Here is a 15270-nt window from a genome sequence, read left to right as displayed (position 1 = left end):
TTGCTTCCCTCACATTCCTAGTTGCTTCCCTCACATTCCTAGTTGATATCCTAACATTCCTAGTTGCTTCCCTCACATTCCTGGTTGCTTCCCTCACATTCCTTGTTGTTTCCCTCACATTCCTGGTTGCTTCCCTCACATTCCTAGTTGTTTCCCTCACATTCCTTGTTGTTTCCCTCACTATCCTGATTACTTTCCTCACATTCCTGGTTGTTTCCCTCACATTCCTAGCTGCTTCCCTCACATTCCTAGTTGCTAACCTCACATTCCTGGTTGCTTACCTCACATTCCTGGTTGTTTCCCTCACATTCCTAGTTGTTTTCCTCACAATCCTGATTACTTTCCTCACATTCCTGGTTTTTTCCCTCACATTCCTAGTTGTTACCCTCACATTCCTAGTTGTTTTCCTCACAATCCTGATTACTTTCCTCACATTCCTGGTTTTTTCCCTCACATTCCTGGTTGTTTCCCTCACATTCCTAGTTGTTTTCCTCACAATCCTGATTACTTTCCTCACATTCCTGGTTTTTTCCCTCACATTCCTAGTTGTTACCCTCACATTCCTATTTGCTACCCTCACCTTCCTGGTTGCTTACCTCACATTCCTGGTTACTTTCCTCGCATTTTCGGTTGATTTCTTCGTATACCGGTTGCTTCCCTTAGATTCCTGGTTGTTTCTATTATTTTCTTAAATTCTAGTCATGGCTTATATGATTTAATAAAACAATTAAAGCCATCTTGGTCGATGGTATATCCACAATTGTCAACTGGTAAGGGTCCTCGGGCTAAATTTCTCGCAAAAACGACCCTTACACTTAACCATTTTAGAAGTTGGCCTCCTTAAAAAGCATTTATAATATAATGACTCCTGTGTGTATACTGTAACAATTTCCTTATGGGTAATCGTTTTCATGATTTCCAAGTATTGTAAAGAAACAAAATAGTTGAATTATTTATCTGTACATCTAAGAAATAGTATATCCTTACCTCATTCCATTCCACTGTGTAAATTTAGAGATTTTATTTAGGTTATCTTCACCAGTATATACTGTGTAATTGTTTGCTATAGAATTGTTCAGCTGCAATTTATTTTAAAATAATTTCAAAATTCAGCCTGACATTTATTTGTATGACTTCGAACATGCAAACAATATTAGGAGAAATACAACTTGTAAATATTTCAAAATGTCATATGGAAGTCATATATGAAAAGGAAAAGGCTCGTATTTTTATTTTCTTATTTAGGTGCTTGGTAACAGGACATTTTGTTAGCCCTCACCCTTATTTTTTCCAAAATCCGGTTTTTTTTTTGGTGTTCTTTTAATTTCAATTATTTTTGCATTTTTCTGTAACATATTAACATACATATAATTAGTCGTCTATATATATATATATATATATACTGGTTTTTAAAAAAAAATCATTTTCTAGTTATATACAAATAAAGAGATGTTGCATGATTGTCAATTATAGACAACTATCCAACATAAAGCAAAAGACGTAGATGTTAGCTATAGGTCGCCGTACAATCTTCAACAATGAGCAAAACATATACCGTATAGCAAACTGAAATATACAGCTGCGCCATGAGCGCATGATACGCCCGTCGCTTTTTTAAAGAATAAAGTTCAATAACTTCTCAATGTCATTTCAGAAATTTATGAAAAACTAAAAGGAGGTTAGCTTAATAGATATAAACCAGTCAACAAAGTTTCATGAAAACTGCTCAAAGCACTTTAAAGATATTGTCCGAAAACTGGAAAATCACCCCCTTTTTATGAATAAAATCGGAAACGTAAAATCTAAAAATTTATAAAAATCGAAAGGGAGCTTATGTCAATAGATATAAACAATTCACCAACTTTCAAGAAAACTGCTGAAAGCAATTTTGAGTTGTCCGAAAACTGGAAAAAAAACTTTTAATGAATAAAACCTGAAGCAATTTTGAGTTGTCCGAAAACTGGATAAAAAACTTTTAATGAATAAAACCTGAAGCAATTTTGAGTTGTCCGAAAACTGGAAAAAAAACTTTTAATGAATAAAACCCAATAACTCAGAAACATAAATTCTAAAATTAATAAAAACGAAAGGGAGCTCATGTCAATAGATATAAACAATTCACCAAAGTTTCTTGCAAATTGGTGAAAGTGTTTTTGAGTTATTATCCAAAAACTGGAAAATCCCCCCTTTTTTAATGAATAAAACCCCATAAATAGGAAACTTAAAATCTAAAATTTATAAAAAAAAACGAAAGGGGGCTCACGTCAGTATCAGTAGATATAAACAATTCACCAAAGTTTCATGCAGATTGGGTAAAGCGTTTTTGAGTTATTGTTGACGACGGACGGACAGACGGACGGACAACGGTCTATACCATAATACGTCCCATAAATGGGCGCTAGAGATAAAAAAAAATGCGAAACAATTCAAATGAGAAAACCAATGGCCTGACTTTTATGACCTTTATGACTTTTTAGATAGTGTAGACTATATCAGCATCATTAAAATAAAGATAGGTCTGAGCCCTTATTTGTTGCTGTTAAGCTCTAGCGCTTTTTTGTTGTTGTTGAGCTCTAGCGCATGATGTTGATGATGTTGAACTCTAGCGCTTGTTGTGTTGATCTAACAGCATACAATTGATTTTATAAAGCCCGAGGGGTAAAAAAGTGTCAAGGTAAAGAAACAAGAAAAGTGAAAATCCTTAAGTGAAGGAAAATCCTTTCAAAGTTCTCGTGTACAAATACAAGGATATTGGTCTGTCCTTTATCTATTTCATTCCCTTTCGATGTTCGTACACAATCGGATTGTGTTACCCATTCGCTATGTTATGTGTTGTCCTCCCCATTAGATGTACGTATACAATCGGACTGTCTTACCCATTCGCTATGTTATATGTTTTCTTTCCCTTTAGATGTACGTATACAATCGGACTGTCTTACCCATTCGCTATGTTATGTGTTGTCCTCCCCATTAGATGTACGTATACAATCGGACTGTCTTACCCATTCGCTATGTTATGTGTTGTCCTCCCCATTAGATGTACGTATACAATCGGACTGTCTTACCCATTCGCTATGTTATATGTTTTCCTTCCCTTTAGATGTACGTATACAGTCGGACTGTCTTACCCATTAGATGTACGTATACAATCAGACTTCCTTATCCATTCGCTATGTAATATATTGTACTTACCTGATAAAAGAATCCAAAATGATCATTAAATGGAATGTCAAATATATGTAATAACTGTTTAACTGATGCCAGTAAGGGATCTGTATATCCCCAAAGAAGATCTTTCACTGAATGTTTTACAAACAGATCCGCATCTTGTGAAATTTCAAAAAACAGTTTTGCCATCTCTCGAATGAATGCATATTCATTTGACACTAAGGTGGTTGCAGTCTGAAACAAGAATAACTGTTTTAACAAGTACACAATAATACTTGACACTAGGGTGGTCGCAGATCGAAACAAGAAGTACTGTTTAATCAAGTACATAATATAACTGGACACTAGGGTGGCCGCGGTCTGAAACAGCTGTCTGAAACAAGAATTATTGTTTCATCAACTACATTATATCACTTGACACTAGGTTGGCCGCAGTTTGAAACAAGAATTATTGTTTAATCAAGTACATAATATTACATGAAACTAGAGTGGTCGCAGATCGAAACAAGAATTACTATATTTAATCAAGTACATAATATTACTTGACATCAGAATAGTCGCAGTCTGAAACACCAGTCTGAAACTAGAATTGTTGTTTCATCAAGTATATGATATCACTTGACACTCAGGTGGTCGCAATATGAAACAAGAATTACTGTTATCAAGTACACGATATCATTTGACACTAGGATGGTCGCAGTCTGAATCAATAATTACTGTTTAATCAAGTACATCATAGTTACGCCTCTCTATTTGATCATTACTTTAGTATCCTACACTAATGATGTCACAAGTGGAGTGGGAACGCTCCGGGGCACCTGTTACGCCTCTTTATTTGATCATTACGTTAGTATACTACACTGAGGGTGTCACCAGTGGAGTGGGAACGCTCCAGGGCACCTGTTACGCCTCTCTATTTGATCATTACGTTAGTATCCTACACTGAGGGTGTCACCAGTGGAGTGGGAACGCTCCTGGGCACCTGTTACGCCTCTCTATTTGATCATTACGTTAGTATCCTACACTAAGGGTGTCACCAGTGGAGTGGGAACATTCCGGGGCACCTGTTACGCCTCTCTATTTGATCATTACGTTAGTATCCTACACTGAGGGTGTCACCAGTGGAGTGGGAACGCTCCTGGGCACCTGTTACGCTTCTCTATTTGATCATTACGTTAGTATCCTACACTGAGGGCGTTACCAGTGGAGTTGGAACGCTCCGGGGCACCTGTTACGCCTCTCTATTTGATCATTACGTTAGTATCCTACACTGAGGGTGTCACCAGTGGAGTGGGAACGCTCCGGGCCACCTGTTACGCTTCTCTATTTGATCATTACGTTAGTATCCTACACTGAGGGTGTCACCAGTGGAGTGGGAACGCTCCTGGGCACCTGTTACGCCTCTCTATTTGATCATTACGTTAGTATCCTACACTAAAGGTGTCATCAGTGGAGTGGGAACGCTCCTGGGCACCTGTTACGCCTCTCTATTTGATCATTACGTTAGTATCCTACACTGAGGGTGTCACCAGTGGAGTGGGAACGCTCCGGGGCACCTGTTACGCCTCTCTATTTGATCATTACGTTAGTATCCTACACTAAGGGTGTCACCAGTGAAGTGGCTAGGATCTAAAGAATGTTCAATTCACAATACTGTGTGTTTTAATTATCAAAGGTAGTGATAAGGTTGGAAGATATAGATATCAAGCCAGACAAATAAGGATTTTGATTGCATGAATGCAATCGTTACCCCAAAAACACAAAACTTAACATTAACAAATGAGCCATGAAAATGAGGTGAAGGTCACATTAGACCTGCCAGAATGACATGTACACCTTACAATCATTCCATACACCACATATAGTTGACCTACTGCTTATAGTATTTTTAGACCCCGTTCACACTTTGACAATTAGATCGATTTAAACTAGATCTGTTCACTTCAGATCGATTTAAGTCAAATGTGAACGCTTTGAATCGATCTTGAATTGGTCTAAACTATAACACTTATTTTAGTTTGATCTAAAGTGAACCGATCTAACATTAAATGTGAACGCACAGATCGATATAAACTGGTACGATTGAATCGAAAATAGTTTGTGCGTATGTATGGCGGCAAATGTACACGTGCAATTCATTACAAATGGATAACCAACATAAAAGGGCTGAAAATTAACGAAAACTATACGAACAGCAGTATCTACATTTTAACTTGTAATTCAAGTGAAACAATAACTTCATCCATTATTTTTTTTGCATGCATGTGTATCAATACATTAATTTGATTAAATATTTCTATTTATACAGTGTTGACAATTTCACGGTTAATAAGGGCAGATCGATTGCATTTTTATTTGTAGTGTGAACGCGCGCAGTGGTTCAGACTAGACCGATAGTGATCGTTAGGATTAAAAATAATGTGAACGCTAACTGGTTTTATTTAGATCGATTCAAATTTAGATCGATTAATAAAATGTTAGTGTGAACGGGGTCTAAGTGAAACGGTCCTAATCACGATACTTTAACCATTGATCACTGATCCATGAAATGAGGTCGAAGTCATGGGAATCCGGCTGTCTGACGGACATGTAGACCTTGCAAGGAACCCATATACCAAATATAGTTATCCTATTACTCATAATTAGTGAGAATTTCACATGACAAAAAAAAACTGTACATTTTTTTATGCAGTCGCTGAACCATGAAAATGAGGTCAAGGACAATAGACAACTGACAGACCGAAACTTCATAGCATTAGGATTCTATATTCAAGGATTGAAGCACCCGGTCTTCTTCCCTATAAAATATAAAGCTTTATAAACATAGTTTACCACGCGACGACGCCGGATTGTAATCCTTATTGCACCCGTGTAAATTAGTGATGTTATGATTGGTGTAACACCGTCACGTGGTGACCCACTATGGATCCGTATGGGGTCAGTAGATTTCATATGGGGTTAATAACGTCACATTTACTATTAATGGTGACGTCGTCGATTAATGTTATTGTATTTCATTGCTTATTTTTATACATAACTTTATAGTAGGTCCGTGTGCGATATGTTCGTTATACGATTCACCACTGACCCCCTACGGATCCATTGAGGGTGAGTATAATCCATAGTCCTTCGACCTCACCCTCTATAGATTTTACTAACCCTCTATGGATCCGTATGGGGTCAGCAGCTAACCATATAACTTATATTATTGCACCCCGGGTAAATTAGTGATTGGTGTAATGCCGTCACGTGGTGACCCCCTATGGATCCATATGGGGTCAGTAATTTTCATTCTTATAGGGTTCATGACGTCACGTCTACTATTAATGGCGACGTCATCTAATAATGTAATTGTATTTCATTGTTTATTTGTATACAAAATTTGCCATGAAAAATCCCGTCCGCGATAAATTCAATATACGGTTCACCACTAACCCCCACGGCTCCATAGAGGGTTAGTAAAAACCATAAGAGATTCGGCCTTCGGCCTCACCCCCTATGAATTTAATAACCCTCTATGGATTCGTATGGGGTCAGTAGCAAACCATGTTTACCGATTATCAGGTTGTCTGCATATTGATATTGTAAAATTGAGAATGGAAATTCGGAATGTGTCAAAGAGACAACAACCCGACCAAAGAGCAAAAAACAGCCGAAGGCCACCAATGGGTCTTCAACACAGCGAGAAAATCCCGCACCCGGAGGCGGGCTTCAGCTGGCCCCTAAACAAAAATGTGTACTAGTGGAGTGAAAATGGACGTCATACTAAACTCAAAAACATATAAATGAACTAAAATTAAAAATCATACAAGACTAACAAGGCCCAGAGGCTCCTGACTTGGGATAGGTGCAAAAATGCGGCGGGGTTAAACATGTTTAGTGAGATCTCAACCCTCCCCATATACCTCTAGCCAATGTAGAAAAAACAAACACACAGCATTACGCACATTAAAACTCAGTTTAAAAGAAGCCGGAGTCCAATGTCAGAATAATATAAATTAACAAAGGACTACTAGCAGTTACAGTAACTGACATGTCAGCTCCAGACCTCAATTAAACTGATTGAAAGATCATGTCTTCATCATATGAAAATCAAGCACAATCCCTCTCGTTAGGGGTTTAGTATCATACTAATAAAGTATCATAAAATATATGAGAAGAACATAACCTGTATCATGCCAAAACTGGTTTAAGAATAAATGTGTTTATTTCCGATGCAAAGACCCTATGAGTGAATCAATATTAATACCAAAATATGCCATCTTTAATGACCTGACAACAGTATCGTAACTATATCCCTTCTGAATAAGTCTGTTTAAAGGTTTGGTTAGCTTTTGAGGTGAATGCCGACATTTTTGTGCTTTGTATAGAATATTACCATAAAAGATTGGATGTGAAATACCTGAACGTATTAGATGTCTGCATGTTGATTTATATTTACGAATGATGTCCTTGTACCGATCATAAAATTTGGTAAATGTTTTGACTAGTTTGTGATAACGAAAAATATCTGGTGCGAGTCACTATATGAAGTTTTTTTTCAACAAGGGTTCATATTGTGTCTAGCAGCTGACTTTTTACAATATCAATATGCAGACAACCTGATAATCGATTTATCGGACTGTTTTTGTGTATTTTCATGATAGAAACAAGTGTTTTGCTTTGTGTCACCAGCTAACCGGAAGACGACGTGATAAGTTTGGGTCAATCAGCGTCGGTTCATTCATTATGACGTCGGTGATATACATGTCCGGGTCAAAGTTATTAAGGTCAGGTCAACGTATTTGACGTCAAAAAGCCGTGATATGCAATTTTATTAAGAGCAGAGCAGAGTGATACAGACAGTGGCAACACCGATAAAACTTATTATATGTCTCTAATTCTGTCACTTTCGTCGAAGGTGAGTCATAAGCCGAAAAACAGCCTTTTTAGCACAGTATATTCGTTTTTTGTTTTTCAACAATTTGAAATCCATTTTTTATAGGTATCATATACTATTAAAAAAAAAGAAACGCATAGCTCGGATGAATTTTTCAAAATGCAAAATATATATTTTACAAGGTAAAATGAAACGGTCAATTGCATTTTCGAATTTTTACAGGCAAGTTTTAAACTTTAAATGCCCGTTCTTTTGATTTGCTCTCTGCCACGTGAAATTTGCGACTCGCTAAAAATGCATATGACCTTTTTTGCCGCGAAATTTTGCTAACGTTTTTCACGAGAATTTTGTGGTCAGCTCAACTGTTACACTTTTGCGCATATATAAGGACCAAGTTTGAAGATTTAATTCACAGTGTCAACGTTAAAACGCTGCCATGTCAAAGTTGGACCCTGCTATTCGAAATATCGCCATCTGCCGTCTCCAGGCCGGAATGTCCCAAAGTGAAGTAGCAAGAACTGAAAATGTTAACCAGAGCACAATTTCGCGACTTTGGAACAGATACCAGCAGACTGGCTGTACTAAGGATCGCCAGACGAGTGGACGACCTCGCTTAACGAATCCTGGACAAGATCGCTACATCTGGGTATTTCATCTACGGAATCGAACCGTTGCCGCAACAGCTACTGCAGTTGGGATACCAAGATTGAGAAGAATCAGCTCACAAACAGTCCGCAATCGACTGCGACAACATAGCATTAGACCAAGGAGGCAGTATTTTGGACCCGTTTTGAGGCCGTTAACAGACGGAATAGAGTCCGATGGTGCAACAGATTGAGGGGTTGATCATTCCGCAACTATCGCAGAATCTGGTTCAGTGATGATTCCCGTTTTATGGAAGAACTCGTGTCTACCGGCGCATGAATGAACGTTTTGCTTCCTCGTGTGTCCAAGAAGTGGACAGCTTCGGTGGAGGAAGTCTCATGATGTGGGCGGCTATCTCTAATGTCCGTAAAGCGGAATTGGTACATGTTCCGTGTAATTTAACGGCTCAAAGGTACAGAGACGAAATTCTCCAACCTCATCTTATGCATGTTATTGACCGACAAAGCTTAAGGGAGTTATTCCAGCAGGACAATGCTAGGCCTCGCACAGCGCGTTTAACAAAGGACTACTTTGAGCAGAATAACATCAATGTGCTACCTTGGGCTTCCAAATCACTGGACTTGAATCTTATTTAGCATCTATGGGACCAACTGGGTAAACGTCTGCGCCAGCGTCAAACCCCGCCTCAGACCCTTGATCAGCTCCGACAAATGTTGCAACAGAAATGGCGAGCAATTCCACGCAACAACATTAGAACATTGATAGCATCCATGCCGAGGAGATGCTTGGCAGTCTTAGCAGCGAGAGGTGGTCATACACGGTACTAACTTTAATGGCACCGGAAGTAACTCTAATTGTGATAAATTGACTTTTCAATCTCGAAGGAATTGACTGTCCTCTTCTAAATCAAACACGTTTTGAGTGAATATCTTAATCAGTAATTGTAAAATTTCCATTTAAAATACATGTTTTAAAATTCTTAAAAATCCATTATGCGTTTCTTTTTTGGCAGAGTATGTTTCTAATGTTTCTTTATAAACAAATCCTTCGATTGAATAAATACGTATTCTTTGAGAAAAAATGTTCAAAAGCACATTATTAATTATGAAGAACAATTTCGATATACAACCACTCGTGACAGGTTTTTTTATATGTTTAATTATATTATAATAAGTTTCAATGATAGATAAAAAAAATATATTGATTTCAAATCTCAATAGCTAGCATATAAGACACGGCTTACTGCTTTAGTGCTACATGATCTATCAATAGATGGGAGAGAATATTTCGAAACAAGTCATCCTGACAAATGGATAATTTAGAGCTCTGCATATTATGTATGCACTTGTCTTTAAGTAAGACCGTTTGACATCTAGATGGTTTTGTGTCTTGGTGCTTTTTTTACGTGTACCCTACATATCCCATTTTAACCGCATCGTTGGTCTCGTGACAGCGAGTTCGTGGTGAGGTAATGGTTTCGATCCTCGTCTGGGTCAAACCAACTCTAAAGAAAATGTATTGCTGCTTCTCTGTGGATAAGGCATTTAAGAGTAACAGACCATACTGATCGGATTAGAGTCAGAATAATGTGTCGGGGTAGGGTGACATGTATATCTGCAACCGTAGTTCCGACTCAGCGAAAAGCTGGCTTCGTACAGATAATATTTGCCACTGAAAGTTAAAAACCAATCAATCCACATATATATCCTTTTATTCACATGTTCCTTTATGGTGGTTTATATTAAGGTTACATATATTATTTGTGTTAGTATCTATTAGTCTGTGAAGGTGTGTCGTCTTTTCCTCCATTTTGTATGCTGTTTTAACAAATATAAAAAAGGAGATGTGTTTCGTCTCATTTAACTATAACAGTGACCTTAAAAGGGAAGAAGTGCAACTTACAATAAGAGGCATATTTAGTGAGGTAAATGTATCATTTTCATCACCAACAGATAGATGGCGCTGGAATACGTAGATGTTTCTCTCGTTATAACTGACTGTGAAGTTCCTGTGGTGGGTGAGATTTTCTTTTATATCAATTAATCTGAAAAATGTCTATACTTTAATAAGTTGTTTGTTTAATGTTTTAGTTTATTGTGCATTGACAAAAGAAATTTGTTCCTGTACTTCTGACACTGTGTATTATCAAAACACAATAGTATAAATATTAGACAACTATGAGTGTAGAATTTTTGTTAAGTCTAATTATCATAACACTATACATGTATTTCCCTTGCCTGATGGAGTTATGAAGATTTGTTCACCCAAGAAATCAATTTACATAACTTTTCGAAGGCTGAACAAATTATCATATCTCCCTAAGCCAAGGGAAATGAATCTTTTATTCCACTGCCTATACTTTTTTACCTCCTGAACATAAGATATTATATATTATTATTGTTTCATACCTGCTGGCTTTTATAACTAAAACGACATGAACATTGTAAACAATTCCGATCAAAAGTTCATTATTTATTCTATGACAACACCTTTTTTTCAATTTTTTTTTTACGTCTGAAATAATTGTGAACACGATGATGACTATACTATCGCTAAAAAACGTTACAAACGTTATGTACATTGAGCGTTACATCGCACGTGGTACAAACGTTATGTACATTGAGCGTTACATCGCACGTGGTACAAACGTTATGTACATTGAGCGTTACATCGCACGTGGTACAAACGTTATGTACATTGAGCGTTACATCGCACGTGGTACAAACGTTATGTACATTGAGCGTTACATCGCACGTGGTACAAACGTTATGTACATTGAGCGTTACATCGCACGTGGTACAAACGTTATGTACATTGAGCGTTACACCGCACGTGGTACAAACGTTATGTACATTGAGCGTTACATCGCACGTGGTACAAACGTTATGTACATTGAGCGTTACACCGCACGTGGTACAAACGTTATGTACATTGAGCGTTACATCGCACGTGGTACAAATGTTGTAGTGTACATTGAGCGTTAAATCGCACGTGGTACAAACGTTATGTACATTGAGCGTTACATCGCACGTGGTACAAACGTTATGTACATTGAGCGTTACATCGCACGTGGTACAAACGTTATGTACATTGAACGTTACATCGCACGTGGTACAAACGTTATGTACATTGAACGTTACATCGCACGTGGTACAAATGTTGTAGTGTACATTGAGCGTTAAATCGCACGTGGTAGTCCAGATGTTCAGAGGGGAATACAAAGTTTTGTTCAAACCAATCAAATGTTGATATTGCTATTAATATTTACATACAATGGATCAAAATACTAAAAATATTAGATAACTATGAGTGCAGCATTTGTCCGTGTTGCTAGAACATTAGTGGGGCTAGACACATTAGTGGGGCTAGAACATCCGTTGTGCTAGAAATTAGATGCTGGAAACTGTCAAAGGTTGACGATCAATGAAATAAAAAAGGTTTTTTATGAAATAGATGTCCAAAATCAGCTACCATGCAGTTTAACTTTTGAAATACCTGTAAGTATATGGTCCTTTCTCCTCTAGCACAGGTTTAGCTCCATTTTGTACAATCTCCTCAGGATTCACTACATGAAAAAAGTACAATTGAAAATCAATGGGAATCGGTGGATTTATCCAATAGTTGTAAGTTTTTGTTCCCTTCACAAGTGGCATCATCTAAAAGTATATTAGTAATGGATATAAAATATGAAAGTATATAAAATATAATCTCTCTCTCTCTCTCTCTCTCTCTCTCTCCAAATGAAAATAGTTGGTACCTACTCGTGTACGACCAGTTGAGTGGATGTTGAACTGTATAATATGTTGTGATCTTTTTATCTAAGTAAATTTAACACATAAACATGATAAATGGAGTCTTCATATATATATATATATATATATATATAGATAAGAATAAGAGTTATCCCTCCTTCTACCAGCGCCTTAGACTGATGATTGACATTTTCCATAATTCTCACCTATGTGTCTTGTTCCCAAAGAGCAGAAAAGTTTCGAATGATTAGAGACATTTTGGCTATTGGTGTCATTCGAAGCAATGTGTTACAAAAGCAGGTGAAAATTGAATTAAAACTGATTTTAACACCAATGCATAGAGCTAAATTACATTGTAATGTCATGGCTTTGTGTAAAATTGATAAAAAAAATATTTCGAGTATACCAAGTTCTATCAAATTTCGGATTCTGACACCGTGGGCGAAATTCGCCGTACATTGACAGGAACGATTATATATTGCGTAGCTTACCAAAACAATAGTCGTACAAACATATACTTAAATTTAAATTGTGTTACTCGTCAAAAATGCTCAAATTACTTAAAAGTGGTGCTGAATCTAACAACATTTGATAGCCATGCACTCTCATGCTCAAGTACCCGTAACTGTGTCAGTGGAGAATTTCAAGTGTTTAAAAACGCATTCCCCGATTAAAATGAAGACAGCATTGAAGAAGGTTGGGAATACTATATTATTCATTCATCAGGAAAGCAGCATTGAAGAAGGTTGGAAATACTATATTATTCATTCATCAGGAAAGCAGCATTGAAAAAGGTTGGGAATGTGATATAATTCATTCATCAGGAAAGCAGCATTGAAGAAGGTTGGGAATACTATATTATTCATTCATGAGGAAAGCACAATTTTTCCATTATCATTATGATAATCATTATCATTTTAATGTTTATCGTAATATTGTTGTACCGCATTTTAGTGACAAATGATTGGTCATGTGTAGATATACAAAAGATGGGACTAAATTGCACTTGAAAGCTTTGTACTTTATATGCTAAACTCAAGAGTAGACAAACAGATGTAAGACAATAGATTTTCTGAAGAATCTTTTGCAATTAAAAGTTTTTCTTACTTCTTTCAGTTTTTGATCGACTTCCTTGTTGACCAGTGGTCCCAGTAAAATTCCAGAGACGAGGAGAATTAAACCAGTAACTCCTAATCCAATTATTAATTGCCGTTGTGATATTTTACAAACCATATTGATATAATTACATCGGGTGAATGACACATTTCAGTTTTGATTTGTTGCATAACTCCTCGATAACATTAATGTACATATGTCTTTACAACGTGATAAACTTCGCTTCACATGGTTTGGTCATGTCAAAATAGTATCTGGTAACGGGTCACTGCATTTTGGGATTAATTTAAAAATATTTATAAGTAAAAGTACTGTGGTACTATGTTTACAGGTCGATTGACCTCCTTGATCCAATCTAATAATGAATTATCCTTATGACAAAGAAAGAATTGATGGATGATATTGTAGGGTATTGAAACAGCAATCATCTAATTGAAATATAGATGTGTGATTCCACTCGAAAGATCGATCTTCGACGAGTAAGCCATTTTACTCAGATTGGAAACTGTAATAAACATTTTTTGTAAAAAAGAAATTGCTTCGCCGGGCGCAGCTGGATACGACCGCAGAGGTCCAACCCTGAACAGTTGGGGCAAAAATGGACACAATATTCGCGCTTGATACAGGTCTGAATTTGGATTGTAATTAAATATTTGACACATTGTAGGATTCTGACACAGAATAACTGTAGTCAAAGAACTTAGAATTGGTTATATGATTTGAGTTTATATTCAATTTTTTGCTTTTGTGCAATACACTATGCTGTTGCGTATTGACCCCCCCCCCCCCCTCCCCCCAAAAAAAAAATATGTGAAGAAATTTTGTTTTGTTTCTGAAACCTGAAATGAGAAAAAATTGTCCCCCTCAACATTCTTTCCCCCCCCCCTTTCCCCCCTTTTCCAAAAAAAAATTCTTTCCCTCAAGATATGGTCATAATCTCAATTCAAATTACAATGGAGTTTGCAACCATAATTACCCATTTAAATACATCATAAAAGTCTTAAATAGATAATTTAAAAGCAGTGTAAGGGAGGTAATCCAACATTGTACAACATTGTACAATTTTGTTTTTTAATTACCTCCCTTACACTGCTTTTAAATTGTCCATTAACTGGGAAACCCTTGTTTTTCCCCCTTTTTTGCCCTTAATTCCTAAACGGTTTGAGCCATAACCCCCCAAAGCCAATCCTAACCATCCCTTTGAGGTATGGAAACTTGTTGTATAATTTCAGAGAGATCCATACACTTAAACACAAGTTATTGTCTGGAAACTAGAAAAATGCCTTTTTGGGCCTCTTTTTGGCCCCTTATTCCTAAACTGTTAAGACCATAACCCCCAAAATCAATCCCAACCTTCCTTTTGTGGTTATAAACCTTGTGTTTAAATTTCATAGATTTCTATTGACTTATACTAAAGTCATTGTCCGGAAACCAACTGTCTTCGGACGACGACGACGACGTGATACCAATATACGACCACAAAATTTTTTTGCGGTCGTATAAAAACCGAAGCCTTTGTGCTATTCTCACAAGAAGAAACCTTGCCAGGGGGGGGGGGGATTCGTGTTACACAATCTTTAGTTTTCTGTGTGAAGTGTTTTTGTAATTATTGTCTTTTCGTCGTTTTTCTTTTCAGCCATGATATTGTCCTCTTTTTTTTTATTAGAAGTGTAATTTTGATCCTGTGAATTCAGATTAGGTGAAATGGTAAAACATTAAAATTAAAAGGCCCTATATAAAACTTGTATC

General features: G+C 36.9%; 1 protein-coding gene across 2 annotated transcripts in view; it reads right to left on the bottom strand.

The window, feature by feature from the left end:
• The window catches only part of LOC127733904 (lysosome membrane protein 2-like), a 31590-nt gene extending 17854 nt beyond the window's left edge, over positions 1-13736 (bottom strand). For both annotated transcript variants that reach the window (XM_052243355.1, XM_052243356.1), the window contains exons 1-5: positions 13513-13736; positions 12149-12309; positions 10556-10697; positions 3193-3402; positions 988-1079 (exon numbers count right to left, since the gene is read on the bottom strand). In XM_052243355.1, coding sequence (XP_052099315.1) covers positions 988-1079; positions 3193-3402; positions 10556-10697; positions 12149-12309; positions 13513-13638 — 731 coding nt within the window. In that variant the 5' untranslated portion in view covers positions 13639-13736. The remainder of the gene's footprint in view (positions 1-987; positions 1080-3192; positions 3403-10555; positions 10698-12148; positions 12310-13512) is intronic.
• Between the last annotated feature and the right edge of the window lie 1534 nt (positions 13737-15270).

This window comes from Mytilus californianus, unplaced genomic scaffold (assembly GCF_021869535.1).
Source record: "Mytilus californianus isolate M0D057914Y unplaced genomic scaffold, xbMytCali1.0.p SCAF_3, whole genome shotgun sequence".
NCBI classification, from domain to species: Eukaryota; Metazoa; Mollusca; class Bivalvia; order Mytilida; family Mytilidae; genus Mytilus; species Mytilus californianus.
This window is presented reverse-complemented; position numbering and strand designations above follow the sequence as displayed.